Raw genomic sequence first — 21,014 nt, forward strand, 5'->3', positions numbered from 1 at the left:
TTTTGAAGTTTTATGTACTTAACAAAATAAGTTATTTAGTTAATCATCTGCTGTCTAGTGTCTTCACAGTTTAAGAAACCAGACAGTGACCAGAAACCTGTACAATGCTATAATCATATACACAGAAATATGAATATAATCAATTTATTGTGAACATTTTGTTCTAAATTTATTAAAAACAGAATGAGCCTCACAACCAAAGTAAATCTAAATGTTCTTATTAAATCTACTTTGACATGATGAGTTTACAGTTATAAAGTGTCAGTGGTCAGAAGGGACAAAATGCAGCCAAACAGCCAAAGCCTATGCATGATACACTATTAAGGCTATTAGCTGTACATAAATTAAAGGGAAAGCCCCAAAACAGATTCCAAGAACATGACAAAGGATAAGGTTTCCTCACAGTTCACACAATTTTAGGAGATGGACATTATGTTTTCACAAGCAAATTTAATTCTTAAATCTGAGGGCATTTAAAAGTAATTGGTACACCCACCTTTTAATACTGAAGTTAAACTTGTTTTTCAATATAATTTCCTTCGGGCAGGCACCCTGAGCGAGCGTAAGAAGGTCACCCTTGGCACCCAGCCAACTGTGCTGAGGACTTTCAGATCCCTGTCCACATCCAATGTCTTTGCCTGCTCTGACCGACCCACTGTCATCTATTCTTCCAACCACAAGCTGGTCTTTTCTAACGTCAACCTCAAGGAGGTCAATTATATGTGCCCCCTCAACTCTGAGGGGTATCCTGACAGGTCAGTTGCTGAATCTCCTCTAATGATTTTTGATAACTCTTTCATAAGAGTTTGTTGTTCTGCTCCTATACCAGACACATTGTATTAGGTATAATTTGTATTAGGTATAATTAGTTGTTTGCATAAGCATAAAGTCAACTTTGTTTGATTTGGTGTATTTCTTCTTGTTCCCCTTATTAAAGCTGCATCTGGTTTTTATTACAGTCTGGCTCTGGCCAACAACAGCACTCTGACCATTGGTACCATTGACGAGATACAGAAACTCCACATTCGCACCGTGCCACTGTATGAGTCTCCAAGGTACGTCCCCTTGTCAGATATTGATTCAGAATTGAACTTAAATGAACCCCTTACCAATATTGTCTATGTACAGTAAATATGCTGCATGTTCTTCATGTTCGCGGGCAGTTTGTTTGTTCAGTGGCAACATATTTCAATTTTTTTGTGTGTTGTTAAACATTTGCTGAACAACTTTTTATTTCCTCTGTTTGTGCCCTAACCTTTAAATGACCGCCATGATTCAGTGCTCTTAAATAAATTGCTAAAGAGTTGGTTGTTCTGTTATCGAGTCAGACAACAGACAGCGGTCTCTCAGGGCACCTTGTTTTGTTCAACTTGCCTTTGTTTGCCCTTTCATGTTTACTAGTTCCTTCCTGATCCTGTTTTCTGCTCTTCTCATCTGTCTCTCCCTGTGTTAACACCCCACCAGGCGAATCTGTTACCAGGAGGTTTCCCAGTGCTTTGGGGTTCTGTCCAGCAGGGTGGAGATCCAGGATGTGAGCGGCACCACATCTGCTGTACGCCCCAGTGCCAGCACTCAGGTACCTATAGATCTATCTTGCAATTATATAATAAACACACATGGGCTTGTTTGTTTTGCACTCTTGTCTAAATAGCCACGTTAACTAAGAACATAATTTATAAAGTAAGACTAGGAGTTTGTCAGGAAAAGAATTGTGTGGATCATTTACATTGTTATCCTATTTTTAATGTGTCCGCGTGTGTGTATTTATACTACATCTACACTGGACGAGTTTGGGCCTTTTTTAAATCATCACCTATCACCTGTTCAGGGTAAATTTAGATTTTTGTTGAGTTCAAATGAAGTTCATATTACATTCAACATAATCAGCTTTTGCTTGATGTGTTGTCAGGGAACATGGAGCATGAGGTTTCATCTGCCAAGAAAGAATAATAGGCCCAACATTTTGGAGATATTTGGAAAACCAATAATCATACAGTCCTTTCAGCTCACATGCTGTGTCCATTTATATTGGCTCTATAGTGTCCCCAAACCATCTGTACTAAGTTTGTGTTTATATTTATTGCTGCAGTGAGCAGCTTTGAAAAAACAAAGCAGTCAGACTCTGTCACATGTGAATACCAGAAAGATGTTTACCTGATTTTAAATGCTGCACATCTGCTGCTACAGATGGTGCCGACTGAGCTCGAGTATAAACAGAAAGATTTTTATTTTATTTTTTTATAGTTTTCTGACCAATGGTGGGCGATTAAAACAATCTTAATAATTATGGCAATAATAATTTTGTCTAACAATGATAAACGGACAAGGATTTTTTTGTTTGTTTGTTTTGTTTTTTGGATTAATGCATGTTCTGCATCTGGGTTAATTTTGTCATCTAGGCAACAGGGAAAGGGAACAACAATCTAATGTGAGCAGAATCAAATGTCCTTACAAGATGAGCAAGTTATGTCTCAATTTTGTCGATGTTACAGTTCATAGTCCTTCATAGTCCTGCTCTACAGTACAGTGTTCTTCTGCATAGGTGAGAGAAAACTGGAACTGAATTCCAATTCCAATCCTCTTTAGCATTAGAACTTAGCTGTGTAGCTTAGTAAACATCCAGCAGCAGCTTCCTGTTTTATATGATTGTATGTATTTAATGTAGCTTCATAAAATTAAGCGGCATGATCTATATTAAATCCCGTCATGCCAAGTTAAGAAATTACATTCTCCCAGCTACTGTTTCCAATCCAATGATGTGACATTTAACCATGACCTCCAGCATCTCCTGAAAAATAAAATGTGTCAGATTATGTAAGATTCAGCTGTAGTTGTGTGGCAAAAATACATACATGCACATTTACTGTAGTTAAATATTTGATCAAAACTTGCTCGGGACACCACTAAACATGTTGAATGTGTTGTTTATTTGTCTGTTTTTGTTGTCTATATCGAGCAGTATTAAAAAAATATATTGTGATAATATTTTTGGCTGAATTGCCTAACTCTATTTTTGCCCTTAAGTAGATTTCTCTCCATTTTTACTTTTCCTCCCATTCTATCTCATAAATCCACATCCTTCCAGGCTCTTTCCAGCAGCGTGAGCTCCAGCAAGCTCTTCCCCAGCAGCACCTCTCCCCACGAGACCTCCTTTGGTGAAGAGGTGGAAGTTCACAGTCTACTAGTTGTGGATCAGCACACATTTGAAGGTGAGGCAGTTGGATTTACATTTCCATTTGAGCTCAAGAGGTTTATGCTTTCATATGGAGCTTCTGATGGTAAAATATTATGCTGAGCTTGGTGAGTAACCAGGTCAATGCAGTGAGATATTTCCACACCCTGTATGCTCGTATCGGATAATATGTTTGTTTGCACTTTTTTGAATATCAGTTCTTCAATGTATTTTTTATAATTGGAGATTTTAAAGGGACTTCATAAAATGTTTTTATCAATATCTAAAAAAGAATTGCCCCTTTTTGCAACAACTGAATTATTGATCATCTTGGACGTCATGCAGATCATCTTCTTGAAGTTTGCTGAATGTGGCAGGCTTTTTCTTGATTCTGTTTTGCAATTCAGATTTTGCTGCACCAAGCCTTTCTTTTAAAGATCCAGGCATTACTACACCTGCATAAATTTACGTATGAATATGTAAAGGCTATTTCAGCACACTGTGTCCGCATTTGATTCCGGGATTTCATTTCTATATGCGATGAGAAACTGTAGCTGCTGAATAAGATGTTGTGAATATTTTATTTGCCAGATGTGGAGACCTTCTCATGTTATGGGTTTATCCTTTCAAAATAAATACCAAAAGAAAGGCCTAAAAAGTTAGACTAATAGACAACTTCAACTACTTAAAGAATGTATTGTACTGCGCTCACACTCAGTATCCTAAGGATTTTGTATTTTGTATCTATCAGTCCTCCATGCCCATCAGTTCCTCCCTAGTGAGTATGCCCTCAGCATGGTGTCATGTCGACTGGGAAAAGACCCGTCTGTGTATTTCATTGTTGGCACCGCCATGGTGTACCCAGAGGAGGCTGAGCCCAAGCAGGGACGCATCATTGTCTTCCACTACACTGACGGTCAGTAGTTATTTAGCTTTCTCAGTTTTTTTTGTTTGTTTGTTTTTTTCTTCAGCAAAACAAACACAAACCCAAAAGTAGTTCTTCGTCTTGTTCTGCTGTGCATTTCTTTTTGGTCTGCTTATCCAACTTATTTTGCTTTGCTCTCTAGCCTTCATCCTGTTTCATTTTCTTCTCCCAACCCTCTGTCCCCTTTTTTCCAATCACGGACACTTTGTCCTACCATGATCTTGTTCTCTTCCTCACTTAATCATTGTCTTATCACTTATTATCAGACATGCCTCCTTTCACCTTACTCCCCTCACTTTTATCCTCTGTGCCTTTCATTTATCTTCCTTCAGTTTTCTACCCTCGTTCTTATCCTCATCTACCCTTTTTCACTTTCCCCACATCCCTTTTCAAAGTTGTCAAGCTTCCCTTCACCTCAGTAAGATCATGTTGGCACTAGTTAACTTGGCATTGAATGACATTGTAATCTTTCCTGCAGGTAAGCTGCAAACTGTGGCTGAGAAGGAGGTAAAAGGAGCTGTCTATTCTATGGTGGAGTTTAATGGCAAACTGCTGGCTAGCATCAACAGCACAGTAAGTGAATAATTTTAGTGTTGACTGGTAAATGGTCTTCAAAGATAACTCTTTTATCCAAAGCACTTTACAAAGTTCCTTCAAATTCATCCATTCTCTCTCTCTCACATGCACGCACGCACGCACTCACCCACTAATGATTGCAGCTGCCATAAAAGGTATTTTACAGTTTCTAAGACCCAGTTTTGCTGTCTCAGTTTTTTGTAAACAATTTTCTTAAAACATGAAATAAAACTGCTTATTCACAGATAGGAATATATTATTTTGTTAATAGGACTGGGTGTTTCTTAAAAGTTTCAGTACATTTACTTTGATACTGTCTGTCTGTGTGTGTGTGTGTGTGTGTGTGTGTTTACGAAACAAGCATCGCATGTTGGGCTAGAAATAACGGTACACAAGGATTTGGTACCTGGGACTGTAAAGAAATGACCTCATAGTGCATGGATTTAGTGGTTAAAAGTTATAAAAAATTTAAATATTTGTGCTCTGAAATAAACCAGTTCCCTTTCAGTCAATTCACTCGATAAAACATAAGTATGGGACATCACGCCCTCGTATGGCCTGGCTTTCACCTTTATTTACGGCGAAATGTCTGGCAGAATGGCCTGCACATATAAGGCAATGTCACCACAGTTGTCTCCTCAATTCTTATGCTCTACGCCTCGCTAAGAACACCTTTTGAGTTGACTCCCTTTACTCCTCAGAACTTGACTCAAAATTAGCTTAACTGTTCCTGTTGTTGGCGGCAACAACCTCAGTTGGTTTGTCGTCTACCCACGGAGCATTGATTTCGAGAGCATTGTTCCTTGTCATTTCTCGTCCTTTCTTGTCCTATCCTTTCTCGCATCATCCCGAGTGTGTTAGTTGTTGTTTAGCTGTGCTAACTGGACTAGCAGCTGTGAGCATCACTGCTAACATGGCGAAGAAGAAACTATCCACTATCTGACCTTGTCCTCAGGCATGTGGCTTCTCTTTGGATGAGAAAGACCAGGGTATTCTCCCCGCTAGCGTTGGCCGGGTCCCATTCGTGCGCACTTCATCACCAGCTCCACTGTTCAGCGCGGGCATACAGAATAAGCTAGTGTTGAGCACTGACTATGATGATTATGATGACTTGACATCGACATTGACATACACAGTCTGTTGGAGGACTAGCAGAAAGCTCTGCCATTTGCCCAGGGCACCGGCGCTGCCGCGTAGTCCACCCAGGATAACGCTTCCTTTGTACCGTCGAGCGGCTGAGAAACTGGAAGTTGTGTGAAACGCCCTGCAGCCGGCTCAGTAACTGTTGAGGTTCACTGGGTTTTTTCTTTCCTCTGAACTGACAACAGTTAAGAATTCCCTGCCTATCTATCTTTACTTCGTCATGGGGCAAAACCATTGCCTGCTTGCCGGTTACGGGCAATATCTAGATTTGGATTGAGCCAAGAAAGCTGGGCAGGTAAATTCCCCACCAATGGAAAATTCCTTGGTGGCTTACCTGGTGTCTTCACAGAGAGAGATCGAGCCATCTACCTGGATGAACCAGTGTCTGCCGAGGGTTTGTTCAGCCAGTCACTGGATGCTATTCAATCTAAATTTGAGTTGCGGAATGTACAGGCTGAGGAGCTGCGCAAATGAGAGGTGAAACCCAAACATTCCTCTGCCGTGTTGCCTCGTCCCAAGAGACACCCAACAACCCCTAGTCCGGGTCTGGTGAAATGGCAACCTCCTGGCCAGACTCCCCGCCACTCGGCATGGAGCAAGGGCCCTCTGCCAGGCCTCTAAAAGGACTCTGCAACCAGGAGGAATAAAACACATTCCTTCTAGCTGGATTATTAAAGGAGGAGGGGCTGCTGCAGCAGGGAGACACTTTTTCCCCTCTTCAGTTGCCACCGAAGAGGCCGCCATTTTCTCTTGTGTTCAGGAGACGAGGCCCAAACAGTGTTGCACTTCCCTAACACAGTCTCCCAAGCACAAATCCCCACACACAAACTCATACACACTTTTATTGCCTCATTGTATAACCCGCGGCATAGGTGTGTCTAATGTTTCTCAAGGGGCCAGACCAAGTGCTCCAATATTTCCATGGCGCCAGAAAAGGTGCCCTCTGTAAACTGTGCTGTAAATATTCCTTTGTTCATTGCAATCAACAGCACATTGATTGAACATTGATCAAGCTGTCTAAATGTAAAAAAAAAATTAATCTGCAGGGAATAAAATTTGTTTAGACTTCTAAACGCACTTTGTGTTTTCTGTAAGACGTTAGGCAGATTTAAGTTTAAATATGAGGCAGCTTTGCCCCATTAGTGATCTCATTCAGCTGCGTGTACCTATCTGCAGCCTTATGTTATGCACATGCACAGTTAGAAAAATCCTGTTTACACATATACATGTCAAAGAAATCTGCGTTCTCCAAAATAAATCTACCTGGGGAAATCATGTTTCCCTATTTCCCTACCCCAATTTCAGACCCCAGATTTGCCGTTTACATGACCGTTAAAAAAATCCGCTGTCCAGAGAAAGCCGATTGTAATCTGGTTACTTAAATTGCTCACTTTAAATCTTCCCCACAATTCAGGGCAGGGGGCTCACCGGATAAAGTCTGGTTGGGAGCATCTCTATCTGACATTTGCCTTTTCACCCTCCGGGACAGAGTCATGAGAATGTCAGTATTCCAGCGCATGTGTTAAAGCAACTTTACAGCTACCCGTTGTTGTTGGTGTGTGTGCGTGTGTGTTTTATCTGTCTGAGAGAATGATTTCATCCATGATCAATTTACTACAGGACTGTTTCCCCTCACTCTACCACCCTGTAGATTAGTCATTAGCTTTTTTTTTTGTGTTCTTTCGGCTTATCCTGTGAGTTCAGGGTCACCACAGTAGATCATTTGTCCACATGTTGATTTCTACACTGGATGCCCCAGCACTCCCCAATTTCTACTGGGCTTGGGATGGGCACTGCTACCACCGCGACACTGCCGCCCCACTCCCGAGGCTATTCATTTGCAATGAAGTGTGCGTGTGTGCGTGCGCGCGCGCGCATTCAAGCTCACACCTGTGCTAATAAGAAACATCACAAGTATATCAACATTCTGGGAAACACAAAGACTTAGCAAAACTCCCCCCTACTGTCCTGTAATGCCCTGCTTATCCACACTGCTACAGCTTAAAAGGATCAAAATCACATAAAGGGAGCTTTATCTTGAAATATCAAGAATCAAATAGTAATGGATTGCAATTTTTTAAAACTTATCATACAGTGCTGACTCACTTCCTGCTACTTCTCTTCCTTAACAATTTTTGAATTGGACTGAACAGAAATAATTTCACTCTAAATTACTTGCGTAATATTTTAAAAGGGTTTGTTTAATTACTGAAAACCCTTATGGTTCGAACATCAGTCAAAAGCTGCGTGACTGTCTCAGCTTGTCTGAATCAAAGAGTACGAGTTTCCTCTTAGGCTCACTGTTAGACACCAGTTTTTAAGGACTACTATATCACTTTACTATATCACAGCCACCTCAGCTAAATATAATACAACATGCATGTTGAGTAGATCTCATGTTAGTTGTCTATAATATGTCTTCTTAAATAACTTTTTTAAAGGATAATCGACTGGAGACATACCCCGATCCCTTGTTTTCGATACTCTGACATATTCTCCTGTGTAAAACTTCTCATCACTGTCACTTCATGTTTATATTAGGATCCCTTTTGTCTGAAGAGTTGTGAAATAATTTTGTTTGAAAATACACTAACTACAGAGAAATAACCAGAGAGAAACTGCCTACATCATATTAGGGATTTACAAGTGGATTGACTCAGTTCAAATTGTAACACAATTGCATCAGAATGTGCCCAGTACCAACATCCAGAGAGCATCGCTTGTCAGAATTTATCTCAATCTTGTACTTAGTGATTTGATATGTTTATTAATTTTAAGTTGCTAGTAACAAAAATGTAACAAGGAGATACATCACATTATTAAATATGTATATGAAGTTTATTTTATTCGGTTTTGTCACATTTACAAAATACACAGTTTTGGAAATACAAAATAATAAAAGGACATCTAGATATTAATTGAGTGTTGTCTTATGTGTTCTATCAACTGCCTTTGATTACCCCACAGGGTTTCTGCAGGCCTTTAAAAGTCTTAAAAATCACTGAATTCAGTTTTCTAAAAGAGATAAGGTAATAAAAGGGTTACATTTTAATTTACCAATATGATAGGTTTTGTCTGCTGTAGCCAGTAGTGTTAGTTTTAATTCTGAGACGTTAAAGTATGAGATAGCAGGTTGTGAGAATACATTGCACACAGCTAAATAAACAAAGAGATCTTTGTCACATCGGACTGTTGGCCACAGTACCTTGGAGGAGCATTCCCTCAGAATAGAAAATGAATCAGTTGTCCGTTGTGAAACATGAATAAGGTACCTTTTTGTTATGCAATTGAAATATCTAAAGTTTCTAAAATTGGCTGATTAAAAACAAAAGCAGCAAGTACATGGGGTCAAACAGCAGCATTAGGAAATTACAAAGATTTGGATCCAGGCAAAACTGAAAAGCATGCAGGATTCCCCCCCACACCCTTATTTTTATTAAATTAGGATAATGTTCCCTGCTGGGATACCAACTCAATAAAACAAACATAAGAAATATTTAAGGGGTACCTGGGTGAAGTGAGTAGATAAAATAAATTAGCTTCTCCCCTTTTCGTATTTAAAAATTAACTTTTTGCAGTACAGATTTATGAAAAATTTCAGCCCACAGTGCCTCACATAAAAGGATTAAAATGAATAAAACAGAATTGTAGAACAAAGGAAAATAGAAAAACATGCAAAGGGAAGGATGCAGTAAAACAAGAAAGCATAAAACATTGGGGGAGAATGTGGTCGGAAAATTTAAAGAAAAGAAATGTGAAGAAAACACAAAAAAAATGAGAGCAACATCACTTTAAATAGAATCCAAAATGAAAGTTTTTTTCTGCTAAGAATGTCAGTTGAGCTGCTAATTTTAAGATCAAAGAAGATGAACTTTGAATCACATTTGTCCAAGCAATGAGCTTTAATTTCTGAAATCACATGAATTCTTGATGTCACAATGTCAAGTGAGTAGCAATTAGATCCAGAGAAACACGCCCAGCCTTCCATCACTCACTCAGTCATTCAGAAACCATTTATGAAAACTATTAGACAGTAAAGATGTGAAACGGTGAGTGTAATGAGCCGTTAACTGTGGCAGCTGATTACTCGTATTGTTAATCGTCACTTCAACCTCATGCACACAGAGGCACATCACAGACAGAGTTATAGCAACTTGGAAATAAAATGTCAGCCAGTTCATCATAGACTGCTGCAGCTGATTGCTAATCGTTTTACATTTGATATCTTGTATAACAACAATTACCCACCTCAATTGCTTTTTTTTTTTTTTTTTTCCAGGTCCGTTTATATGAGTGGACGGCTGAAAAGGAGCTTAGGACCGAGTGTAATCACTACAACAATATCATGGCCCTTTACCTGAAGACAAAAGGAGATTTTATCCTGGTGGGAGACCTGATGAGGTCCGTTCTGCTGCTGGCATACAAACCCATGGAGGGCAACTTTGAAGAGGTGATATGTGAGGGAGATCTTGAGAAACTATCAGACAAACTGGCAGCATCAGCATCCACTTGTCATGGATGCTGGATTTGAATATGGGTTGTAGTTATTATTTTTTTTACCAATTTATATGCACTTGCTCATCAGACAAATATTTGGCTGGTGTCTGCTTCTCCACACTGTCAAGTTTTGCGTATAAATATTTTCAGCTCCATCTCTAGAGTATTATAGTTGACACATACCTCCCATCTTTTTGATGAGCAGAGTTTGAATTGATTTGTGATAGAAAGATGAAGAAATCTGACGACAATTCATGCACACTGGTGCTCTGGTCCCTGTAATAAGTTTGGGAGAGTAAAAGGGCTTGAATCATTCAGGTCAAACCTCAGACTTTTTAACTCCAATCCAGGTTATGTGGATACAATTGGAAGTATGTTATTCAAACATTCCTATTCATTTTTTCCTTGAAGCAGCTAAGATGAGTGTTTTTTTATCAGCTATTGTTTTTCGTACTAACCAACCCAGGGTATATTGTCACTCCTTCCCCTCAGCTTTGGTGGGCCCAAAAATTCTTTTAGCTCTTTGCTTTTTTTTTTTTTTTTTTTTTTAATTGTCTCTGAGTCATGTAATCAGCATTGGCAGAAATCTTTCCTCAGAGAGTCTGATATTTAAATCAATTAATCAGGTGGCCCTTGCTTCTTGCCGATACTTCGCTACTGCGCTCTGTACAGTAAATGTGTAGCTCCAGACAGCTTAGCTTTGCATGATAACAAATAACATCTGGCCTCTTGCTAGTTAAAAAATCCGCAAATTATTTTTTAATGCTTACTAATTTACACTTTATATCTACAAAAAATAAAACGGAGAAATCTTACTTTGGGGTTTTACAGGTTGCAACTTTTGTAACTACACCAAAATGTGACGTTTTTACACTCATCTTCAACATATGAAGTGTTAATAAGTGAGACTGTTGGCAGGCTTTTTGACTTTGGCAAAATGCTAGCTGTTCCTTGATGCTTCCAGTTTATGTGCTAAGCTAGCCTAATCATCTCCTGGTTCCAGCTTACTAAGTAACTTACAGACGTGAGCAGCATCAGTGTTCTCATCTAAATCTTGCCAAGAAAGTGAATAAGCAGATTCCCTAAAATGTCTAATCACTGTCAGGCTTTTACTCTAATTGTCTTAAAATGATGAGGCAATAAGCTTATGCAGAGTCTTTACAGTGTCTATTTTTCTCCACGAAACTTTCTTTGAGTGTCTATCACTGGCTCTGATCACCAAGCTCACAGATGGTTGGGTTAACCTGCATAGATGGAACAAATGTTAGCTTTGTAGCGTATCTTCCAGGGTGTTTAAAAAGTCTATTGCCTTTGCACTGAAACATATTGACTGGGTGTTTGGATTTCAGCACTTGTTTGCTGATAGATAATGCAGTATTTACTTAGAGACAAGAACCACCTTGCCTCTGGCCAAGCACCTCTGTGTTGTTTACCATTTTTTTTAACAAATTTGCACATGTTTTCCTCAGATTGCGCGGGACTTCAATCCTAACTGGATGAGTGCAGTGGAGATCCTGGATGATGACAACTTCCTGGGGGCAGAGAATGCTTTCAATCTGTTTGTCTGCCAGAAGGACAGGTGAGGAAAAGCGGTTAACTCATTAAGACGTCATTGTAGTCCTCCTGAGCTGCTGCTTTCTGAATCACCTCCAGTATCTGTTCACTGAAACCAACATAATGTCACTGAAAAGCTGTTCTTTCTACAGTGAGTCCCATGATATTTTATAGCGCAGTATCACTGATATGAAAGTGGTTTGGATGTTGTATCTTTGCATTTGTTTTGGATATTATGAGTCATCTTGCCACTGAGCTCTACTATTCTCACTTTAGTCATTTTTCTATTAGATAAGTTTTTATTTCCAAGAAAATAAAGAAAGATGTGTTCTGAAAGTGAGTGTGTTACATTAATGCCACCATGTATTATCCTCCTAATACATCAGGGTGGAACACTCAATGGTTTTGACCTTTATTTTTGTATCACATCTCTCCTCCTGTTGCTCTCTCCACTGTTCTCCTCCTGTTGCTCTCTCCGTCATCCTTTTATCCATTACCTCTCTATCATTTGCTGACCTTTTCCAACACTTCTGATATCTTTGCCCCTCTTGTTTTTCTTTTGCTTAATCGATCACTCTTGCCACTGACAATTTCTCACTTTGCCTTTGACATCTTTTTTCTGTTTTTACTCTTTCACTTGCTCTCTCCTCTTTGGGACTTTATTTTGTCTCGACCTTCTATTTGCCACATTCTATCTTTTACCATTTTGTAATCCCCCTCACCCTGTTTTTTAAATTTATCTCCCACCCTCGTTCCTGTGGTCAGTGCGGCCACGACAGATGAGGAGCGGCAGCACCTGCAGGAAGTGGGGGTCTTTCACCTCGGAGAGTTTGTCAATGTCTTTTGCCATGGCTCGCTGGTGCTGCAGAACCTGGGCGAGAGCTCCACGCCAACACAGGGCTCTGTGCTTTTTGGCACTGTAAATGGCATGATCGGTGAGTACAAGTATATTTGCCACACTCTCAAACATTATACACACGTGCACAATTATTTCTGCCGGTACAACCCTAGAATATTCTGTCGAAAAACAATAAAATATCACCACTAACAATGAGCAGTTTCCGCATTTAATATGTGCATAGTGTAAAAGCAGGAATTCTGTGTTTTTATGGACAGCTCAAAACAACAACTTCCTAGAGTTGTGCACAAAAATAATAGAGCAAGTAACCCTTTACTAAAATAACAAATTGTCTCACTGTAGTTGACAGTTCTTTTTGCAAGGTAATATAAAAAGTGAATCTAGTTCTAAAGTGAATTTTGCAAAATATAAATTTATGATTTTATACTATCTTCACCTAAATCGCAGAACAAAACAGCAAATTTTTCCACTTACACTATAGAGACAGTTCTTTTGAGACTTCTGGCTCTATCTTAATTCAATGGAGACACCACCACAGGATAATCCAGACACATTTCTGTAAACAGGCTTGCTTTATTTCTGGTAGGAAATAGTTTAGGAAACCGACTGCATATTAAAATCTTGTCAGAAAGTTCAATCAGTAACTGCAGGGACATAAACATCAAGAATGAGCATTAGGCTTTGATCCAAAGATTGACAAATCACTAAATAGTCAACCGCCAGTTATCAGATTGAGACTGTAGCACTGTACAGAGACAGTCAAATCAAATATTTGCAATAATCAACTGACTGCCATAAGGAGATCTCAGGCCAATTAGTGAGTATACAAATTTCTGTCCAAAACATTATTCAGAAAGAATGTTTCCATGTCAGACAGTGAGAAGAAAAGGAGAGAAATCACAGTTTTAGGCCGCATTACTCAGATTTAAACTAGTAACTTTTAGCTTGGCAGTAATGATGGCAGAGACAAAAAACGGGGAGTGCACATCATTTGGACACAGCAGTAATTTAGTGTGTTCCCACAGCACTAGCACACAGCACATTATTTCACCTCGACACGTCAGTGATTCTTTAAAAACTCTTTGGTGAAAGTTTAAGAGAAAATGAGAACCACTATTGTACATTTCAGTAAATGCTTCCAACAGTAGGCTATAAACCTAAAGGGCTGCAGTGTGTAATGCAGAAAAAAAACACTGCTGGTCTTATCACTTTGTGGCATGGTGTGATATATTGGATGTTTCTGGAAAGAAACTGGCCATCCAATTATTCGCCCCAAAACACAACCAGACCAACAAGTGGACAAACATAAATGTGTTCTGTTCTTCACAGTCGGGACATTGTGTGATAAAAAAATTATCACTCCAATATTACAGGTAAAAGAAACATGATGTACATAATGTCTGGACTTTATTCAGAGCTATATCAAAGGTATTAGGTATTTTGTGTTCACAGGATGCACATTGAAGTTCATATTTTACTGTAACATCTTATTTTAATCGATAATGATAAAGACTTTTTCAAATGTGATAATTTGATGTTTCTCTGCTTCAGGCCAAAGTGTTTTTTGAACATGTGAACTTAAATTTCCCCTATTATTATGTACTAAGGTAATATACAAATATTGGAGTCATTATTTTCAGATAAAATTCAGAGCAAATTAAAACCACATTTCCAGAGCTTTTCCAAACAAAAATGCCAATTAATCCATCTTTCCATCCACAAGATGAATGTTGGGTGCTATTAATTTTCCAGTCAAGTGCCATTAAATGATGGAGGAGGCTGTTATCAAAGAGAGCCAGTCTAACGTATAATAAACAAAAATTATGTAAACACATGATTAGTATTGTGAATTTTTTTTCCCCACAATACAGTCTCCTTAACTGTCTACACAGATTTGCTATGTTTGTCTGATGCTATTTTAGTCTTTTCAGATTACCAGAAGCTTCAGTGAACATTTAAGTGACATGTTTCATCAAACTAATTATATGCAAGAAGCATCTAAATGATGTCAAAACAAAATTTGAACATGGGTTGGACCTTTTTATGACCATTCAATTGTAAACAAACAGTCATTCACATATGGATATTTAGCTATCGTGCATTAGTTCCAAATTTTGCAAACTCTCTACCACTATCACTAACACTAACACTGTACAGACAAACTAGTCAAAGCCATAAGTTGTAAGAATAAACAAATTTGCAGTCCTAACGCCCTCAAAGTGCTCCTGGTTTGTCCCAAATCTGCGGAACTTTACTGGCTTTGTATAGAGGGAGACAAGCTCTGCATTTCTGCATTACAAATCAGGTTTGTTTTTGTTTTTTTGTCTAGTGTCAGTTTCACTGCAGATTATTTATCTTGTTTTCCAAGAGCAGTGGAATAATGCACTCACTGTCGCATTGAAGAAAGCATGCTGCTCCTTCACAGCTCTGCGATTATAAGATTTAAAAGGAAAACACTTAAAATAAAACATTTTCGAAAGGTCTTGAATCATTGAAGTTTTGAAATCATGTTACTTCACTCCTAACACAGTCCCAGCATACAAGCATGAAACTTGCATTAAGAGGATTTCAGTCACACTAATGACCTTTTAATTTTTTTATTATGAAGCTTTTGTGAGTCACTGCTACAATTTATTCTTCTTCTTACTCAAGAGAAATCAAAAGTATTTACTATCTACAGCAGAAAAGTGCCGTTCAGTTTCAAAAGTAAACTTTATATCATTTATTGTGTGTGTGTGTGTGTGTGTGTGTGTGTTAGGTCTGGTGACGTCCCTGTCTGAAGGCTGGTACAGCCTTCTTTTGGACCTGCAGAACCGCCTAAACAAGGTCATCAAGAGCGTGGGCAAAATCGAGCACAGCTTATATCCTTCTCATATTTATATGTACCCTCACCATCTGTCAAACCCACAGAGATGACCCCACTGATAGGAGTGTTTGTCTTGTTGGCAGTAAACCCAGATTGTGAGGTTACAAAGTAATAATATTTTTTAATTGGCTTATAAGTTTTTTTGATAGGCATCTTATGCATGATATAGTTTATACTTGGTAGTTTGTACTACTCACTGTTATATCATCAGATCATAATGCAAATCTCTATTCTCCAGTGTGAAAATTTGTGAAGACTTTAGTTTTTTGCAATATTAAACTCGACATCTTAGATCTAGGTTTTTGACAACATCACCTTGACCAATTTGGTAAAAGCATTTTTCTGTTTGAATTTCTGTAAACTATGAATTACTTCACCCAGGAATAAAAACAGAATAGTCTGATATTACAAAAATACAGTATCGCATATTCCACTGCTCTGGTCAAATGAAATTGTAGTTGGGATATTTTCAAAAAATAAATATGGTTCTTATACGGTGCACACCAATTTAAATTACTTTATAAGAAAATGTATTTAGCTTTGTTGTCAAATCCAGTAACACTGCAGTTAAAACACCTGTTTTTTGTACGGGTTCAACAGTCCAAATACTGGATCCTGATTGACAAAGCCAGCTGTCTAGTGCTCTGAACTCTGTTGTGGTAATTTGATTTCCTTCGCATCATACTGAATATTTGTTGACTGTGCTTTAAGGTAAAAAAAATATGATATTGTACCGTAAGTGTGATCCCCAGCTCTTGTATTGATTTACCTTGACTCTGCTGCACCTGGAGGTCTTTCCACACGGAGCGTAAGACAGAGCAGGCCACGGGATTCATCGACGGGGATCTGATTGAGAGCTTCCTGGATCTCGGCCGAGCAAAGATGCAGGAGGTCGTCAGTACTTTACAGGTAGCAGCTTGAGTCCATCCACATACACTCGTACTGTATCTTGAACCACATGAAATGTGACTTATCCATTTTGTATATTTATTTTGTATACCATGTTATTCTCAAAAAAATTATTATCTTGTCTCATTTATCTTAGTGTTGTGAAGACACTGATTCATTTTATCCTCTAGAAGGAATTTTAAGCATTAATTCTTTAAACCTTCTCAACAGCTTTCTTGTTGCCAGCTTGTTGGCATAACTTAAGGGGACCTTGATGTTAATAAAAATCTAATTTAATTTAACAACGTCCATATAAACTTGTCTTTACAGCAGAGGTCCAACAGGAACATCTAGTGGAGTAGCAAACTAACACCTGTGTTTTCATTTATGTTTTTGGCTTAGAGCAATGTTTAACTTTCAGAGACCCTTTGGATAGTCTTTATTAGTTGCTCCTGTGCTTTTTGAATGAGAACTGGGAATAACGTCTATGGCAGAACAGGCAGCAACGTTACATTTCTCACAGATAAACAGATTAGCTTTTCACTTGCTGCAGTAGCTCATAAACAAAGACAATTTCCTATTTTTCAATTTCAAAACTAACGATATAGAACGTCCAAAATATATTTTTGGCCAGTAAACTCAAGTTTAAAGCCAAAATTCTCTAAAATTTGGGGTATTGCTTTAAAAATAAAATGTGTTCAGTTTTACACCTGCATCTTTGTGCGACTGAAAATATACACAATTGAGAAAAATATTGTAGATTGTATCTCTAATCGTATTGTCTGAAAAAAGCAAGTAAGTTAATTTCAAACTTAAGCACTTTCCTTTCTGTATTGTTTTTCTTCTATAAAACGTCAGAAATCAGTTTCTTTGTTCACAATCCAAACTTATGTTAAGACAAGCAGAAACATCAGGATCTCACATTTGAGAATGTAACTGTCAAATATTTGACAAAAATAAATGATCCAGTGAGTTTTCGTTTAAGTAAATGGTCTTATTGATTAATTGAATGACAATTTTTAGCAGATTTACTTAGGAGTCTTGATGTAAACTTTTAAATCCAAATGTAAGAAAAAGTAAAAGCAGCACAACAATGGTTTGTTAGGTTTTTAGGCTAGTTCATGCAAAGAGAAAAGTGATTCAAATTTACAAAGATAAAAGGCAGGTTTCTTAAAAATACTTGCATTTAATAATCTATGCAGGCAAGATTCCCAATAGCAAAAAATATATATCTTATCTAAAACTGATACAAAACAAAATCTCAGTGAATAAACGACATTGAAAGCAGAGTTAAATGCGCTTAAAACATGACTCCCTCTTGTGCGACTACCAGATTGGATGTTCAACTGATGTAACGTAAGCAGCACTGGTGCATTTTGTCTCAATAATGGAGGCTCACAGTGCGTTGTCGATCCATTTCAGATCGATGACGGCAGCGGCATGAAGCGTGAAGCAACAGTGGATGAGGTTATTAAGATTGTGGAGGAGCTGACGAGGATCCACTAACTTCAAACTCCATCTGGACCCCCAATGAGAGAGTCCTGAGGACGAATGAGGAAGGGAACGGTCTGGGTTTTTCAGATTTGTAAATAAATATAAATAAACAGTGTGTGCATGTTCGTCCTTGAGACTTCAGTGATTTGTCAACTGTCGAGACACTGAAGGTGCTAATCGATGAGAATAGCGCTGTTCATTTAGACCAGAGTCTCCAGGCGAAGTGCGTAGCATCCTGTTTGGACAACAAAAAGACCAAAGTGGTGACATTGGTCTGAGTGTGTTTGAGTGCGTGTGCGCATGTGAGATTGTATCTGTGTGGAATAAAGTGACTATAAATTGAAAAATCCCAGAGATTTTCCTCACAAAAAAACGTTCTCTGGGACATTGGTGACAGTTAAAGGCAGGCTGAGGTTTAGCGGATCCTCTAGTCCCCAAAATGTGTCTGTATAATTTCCACTTTTCAACTTTAACAATAAAGCCTGGATTAAAATATGCCATATAAGAAATGACGAAAAAATGAGGAAAATGTTCAATTTATAGCTATTTTGTCTTTGTGATGTTTTCCGTGTTTATTCTAATAAATTCTGCTTTAGTACTGTAAAGTGTCTCTGGCTGTTATTACCCAGAAAATTGGCCTCCTTTGCTTTTCCCCCCATTAAATTCCCATCTATACTTCATAAGCATCTTACTTATATTTTTTGCCATTCTTGCTACGAGATTATAGGGATCCTAATGTCCTAAAAAACTTTGGGTTTTAGAAGGTTGATCTAAAAGAGTGAGCAATTCGGGTTTGAAGAACTAATGTCATTTTTCTAATATAATTTTTTTTAAGAGAAGGATAAATCAAGAATGTGACATTATTTGACACAACTCAAAATAACTAAAGCTAAAGCCACTGTAGGCCACTAGAGCCTCTTTCTAAAGTCTTTTTCAGGCTGAGGGTTTGTAGAGTTAAGCTGGCTGCAGCTATGTAAATGGTAAATCTGCGATGCAGCTGGCCAACACTCACCGTGAGCAGCTAAATGTCTTGCTCAAGGACACCTTGAAATGTAACCAGAGGAGCTGGGGATCGAACCAACAACTGGGGGATTGGTGGATGACCACCCATCTCCTGCACCACAGTCGTCCCACCAAGGTGCCCTCCACTCATACTGTTGTTGACCTTGTTTATTAAACTGTAACAGCCTCTTGGGTCTGGTTTACAGTTAATGTAGCCTCTCCGAGCCCACACAGACCTCATGAATCTCAGGCAACTAAACTAGAGAAATGGAAGGGGAAAAAAGGGTCTCTGTAGCATTATGTCAGTAAATCAGTTACTGTGCATAGAAAACACATAGGTTTTCTTTCTTTTTTCTTTGCCAGATCTGCTGCAAATGCTGAATATGACTGCATTGTTTTCTCAAGCGCGTCATTAATTTTTGTTGTGTGCTTATTTCTTTTCATCTGCAGTAAACAGTCTCGAATTGGAACATACTGTCTTTTTCCCTCAAAGGTATCAAAGGTATTGCAGACTGAAATACTGGAAGTGTGACAGTACAAACCACGTTCAGTAATGACTTCTGTACAGCTTCTTGAGCTGAGGGTTTAAAGTAAACTGGTCAGTGACTGGCAGTGGAAGTCCTCTGCCAGTTCTAAAGCTACTTTTGTCCTCCCGTCACTATCCTGAGGCATGAAGTCCTTTGTTTCGCTCTGGTGCTTCTTTACCTAATTCTCTTCACACTGGATTACTTGCATCATCGCTCTTTTTTTCTATATGTTAAATTCATATTTTAAAATGGAAAACAACATAACCATTAAAAAGGCAAGCATTACACTGTAATGTTTTCTGTTACATTGATTAAAAGTGGGTTAAATGAAATTTGAAAAGACCTTGAATGTGACTTTTTAGGGAAAATAAAATAATATGACTTAAAAATTGCAAAATTTAAAAATCATAGTTAAATTTGAGATGCTTTATTATTGAAACTTGGGATATAACTAAATATGGTAACTCCTTAATGTCATAAAACTATAAAACCAGGTTTACAGCAGTATTATTGGTGTTAACTTTTAAAAATTTAAAACATAAAACCTTTTTAGTTTCTTTGTTGATTTGTTGGTGTACCCAGAACAAACTAATTTATAACACAGTATTATATCATTTACTACCAACCTGGATTTGCACATTAAGTGTGAACCTGATAACCTTTATATAACAACAAAGTCTTGGGTATTGTGTTGTTTCAAATTCATACATTCATACTCGTATGAAAAATATGGAAGCTATTATTTGCTTTATGTACTTGAATATATTCTGTTTAATCAAATTTCAAAGTACATCTGGAAATTACCATAATTATGACTTTTAACTAATAAACCACTAATAAAAGTTTATAGAGAACAGCAGAGACACGAATCTCAAAGGCCATTCGTTGCACCACTGCTGCTTGTTTTTAAAGCTCTCAACAGCCAATAGCCTGCTCACATTTGTGAGATGCCACCTCCCTATGAGCCTTATCAATGCTTAAGATCCTCAAACAGGACTCTACTATTAGTCTCAACAGGTCACTAAAGGGGGCAGAGCCCCTCTGTTGTGTAATTCCCTACTTGACGATAGGGTAGTCAATTCTGTATCATCCTTTATATCTAAGACTAAAGCACACTTTTATCACATATCTGTCGTAATAGATTCAGTTCTTTTATAACTGTGTGTGTGTAAGGGAGACCAGGTAAGGTTGTAAGACTTTTTGCTTTAACACCTGTAACTCACTGAAATTATGTAGTAGAGTTCTCAAACCTTTTCACAAAGTACCCATATTTGTCTACTAGAAATATGGCACCAATTCAGACCAACATAAGAATAAATGTTACAACCTCAATTCCATTCCAATATCTATTTTTTTTCTCTGTAGAACTTGCATGCTCTGTTTTTATCCTTGATAAGCACCATGTGGGACTGACGAGGAAGTGGGTACACACTAACATGATTATACGATTCCTATCTGATCCTTGATTTTTGGAAGTGGCGTTACAACTCTCCCCATGTTACAGCCATACC

The 21,014-nt window shown here is 38.1% G+C and overlaps 1 protein-coding gene across 1 annotated transcript in view; it reads left to right on the top strand.

Moving 5' to 3' along the window:
• The window catches only part of ddb1 (damage-specific DNA binding protein 1), a 42,121-nt gene extending 23,542 nt beyond the window's left edge, over positions 1–18,579 (top strand). The window contains exons 16-27 of the mRNA XM_067495714.1: positions 548–755; positions 960–1,055; positions 1,465–1,576; positions 3,086–3,209; positions 3,924–4,088; positions 4,576–4,670; positions 10,096–10,266; positions 11,783–11,892; positions 12,633–12,802; positions 15,485–15,587; positions 16,378–16,501; positions 17,903–18,579. Coding sequence (XP_067351815.1) covers positions 548–755; positions 960–1,055; positions 1,465–1,576; positions 3,086–3,209; positions 3,924–4,088; positions 4,576–4,670; positions 10,096–10,266; positions 11,783–11,892; positions 12,633–12,802; positions 15,485–15,587; positions 16,378–16,501; positions 17,903–17,986 — 1,562 coding nt within the window. The 3' untranslated portion in view covers positions 17,987–18,579. The remainder of the gene's footprint in view (positions 1–547; positions 756–959; positions 1,056–1,464; positions 1,577–3,085; positions 3,210–3,923; positions 4,089–4,575; positions 4,671–10,095; positions 10,267–11,782; positions 11,893–12,632; positions 12,803–15,484; positions 15,588–16,377; positions 16,502–17,902) is intronic.
• Positions 18,580–21,014: the final 2,435 nt, after the last annotated feature.

The sequence above is a fragment of the Channa argus genome, chromosome 2 (assembly GCF_033026475.1).
Source record: "Channa argus isolate prfri chromosome 2, Channa argus male v1.0, whole genome shotgun sequence".
Lineage (NCBI taxonomy): Eukaryota > Metazoa > Chordata > Actinopteri > Anabantiformes > Channidae > Channa > Channa argus.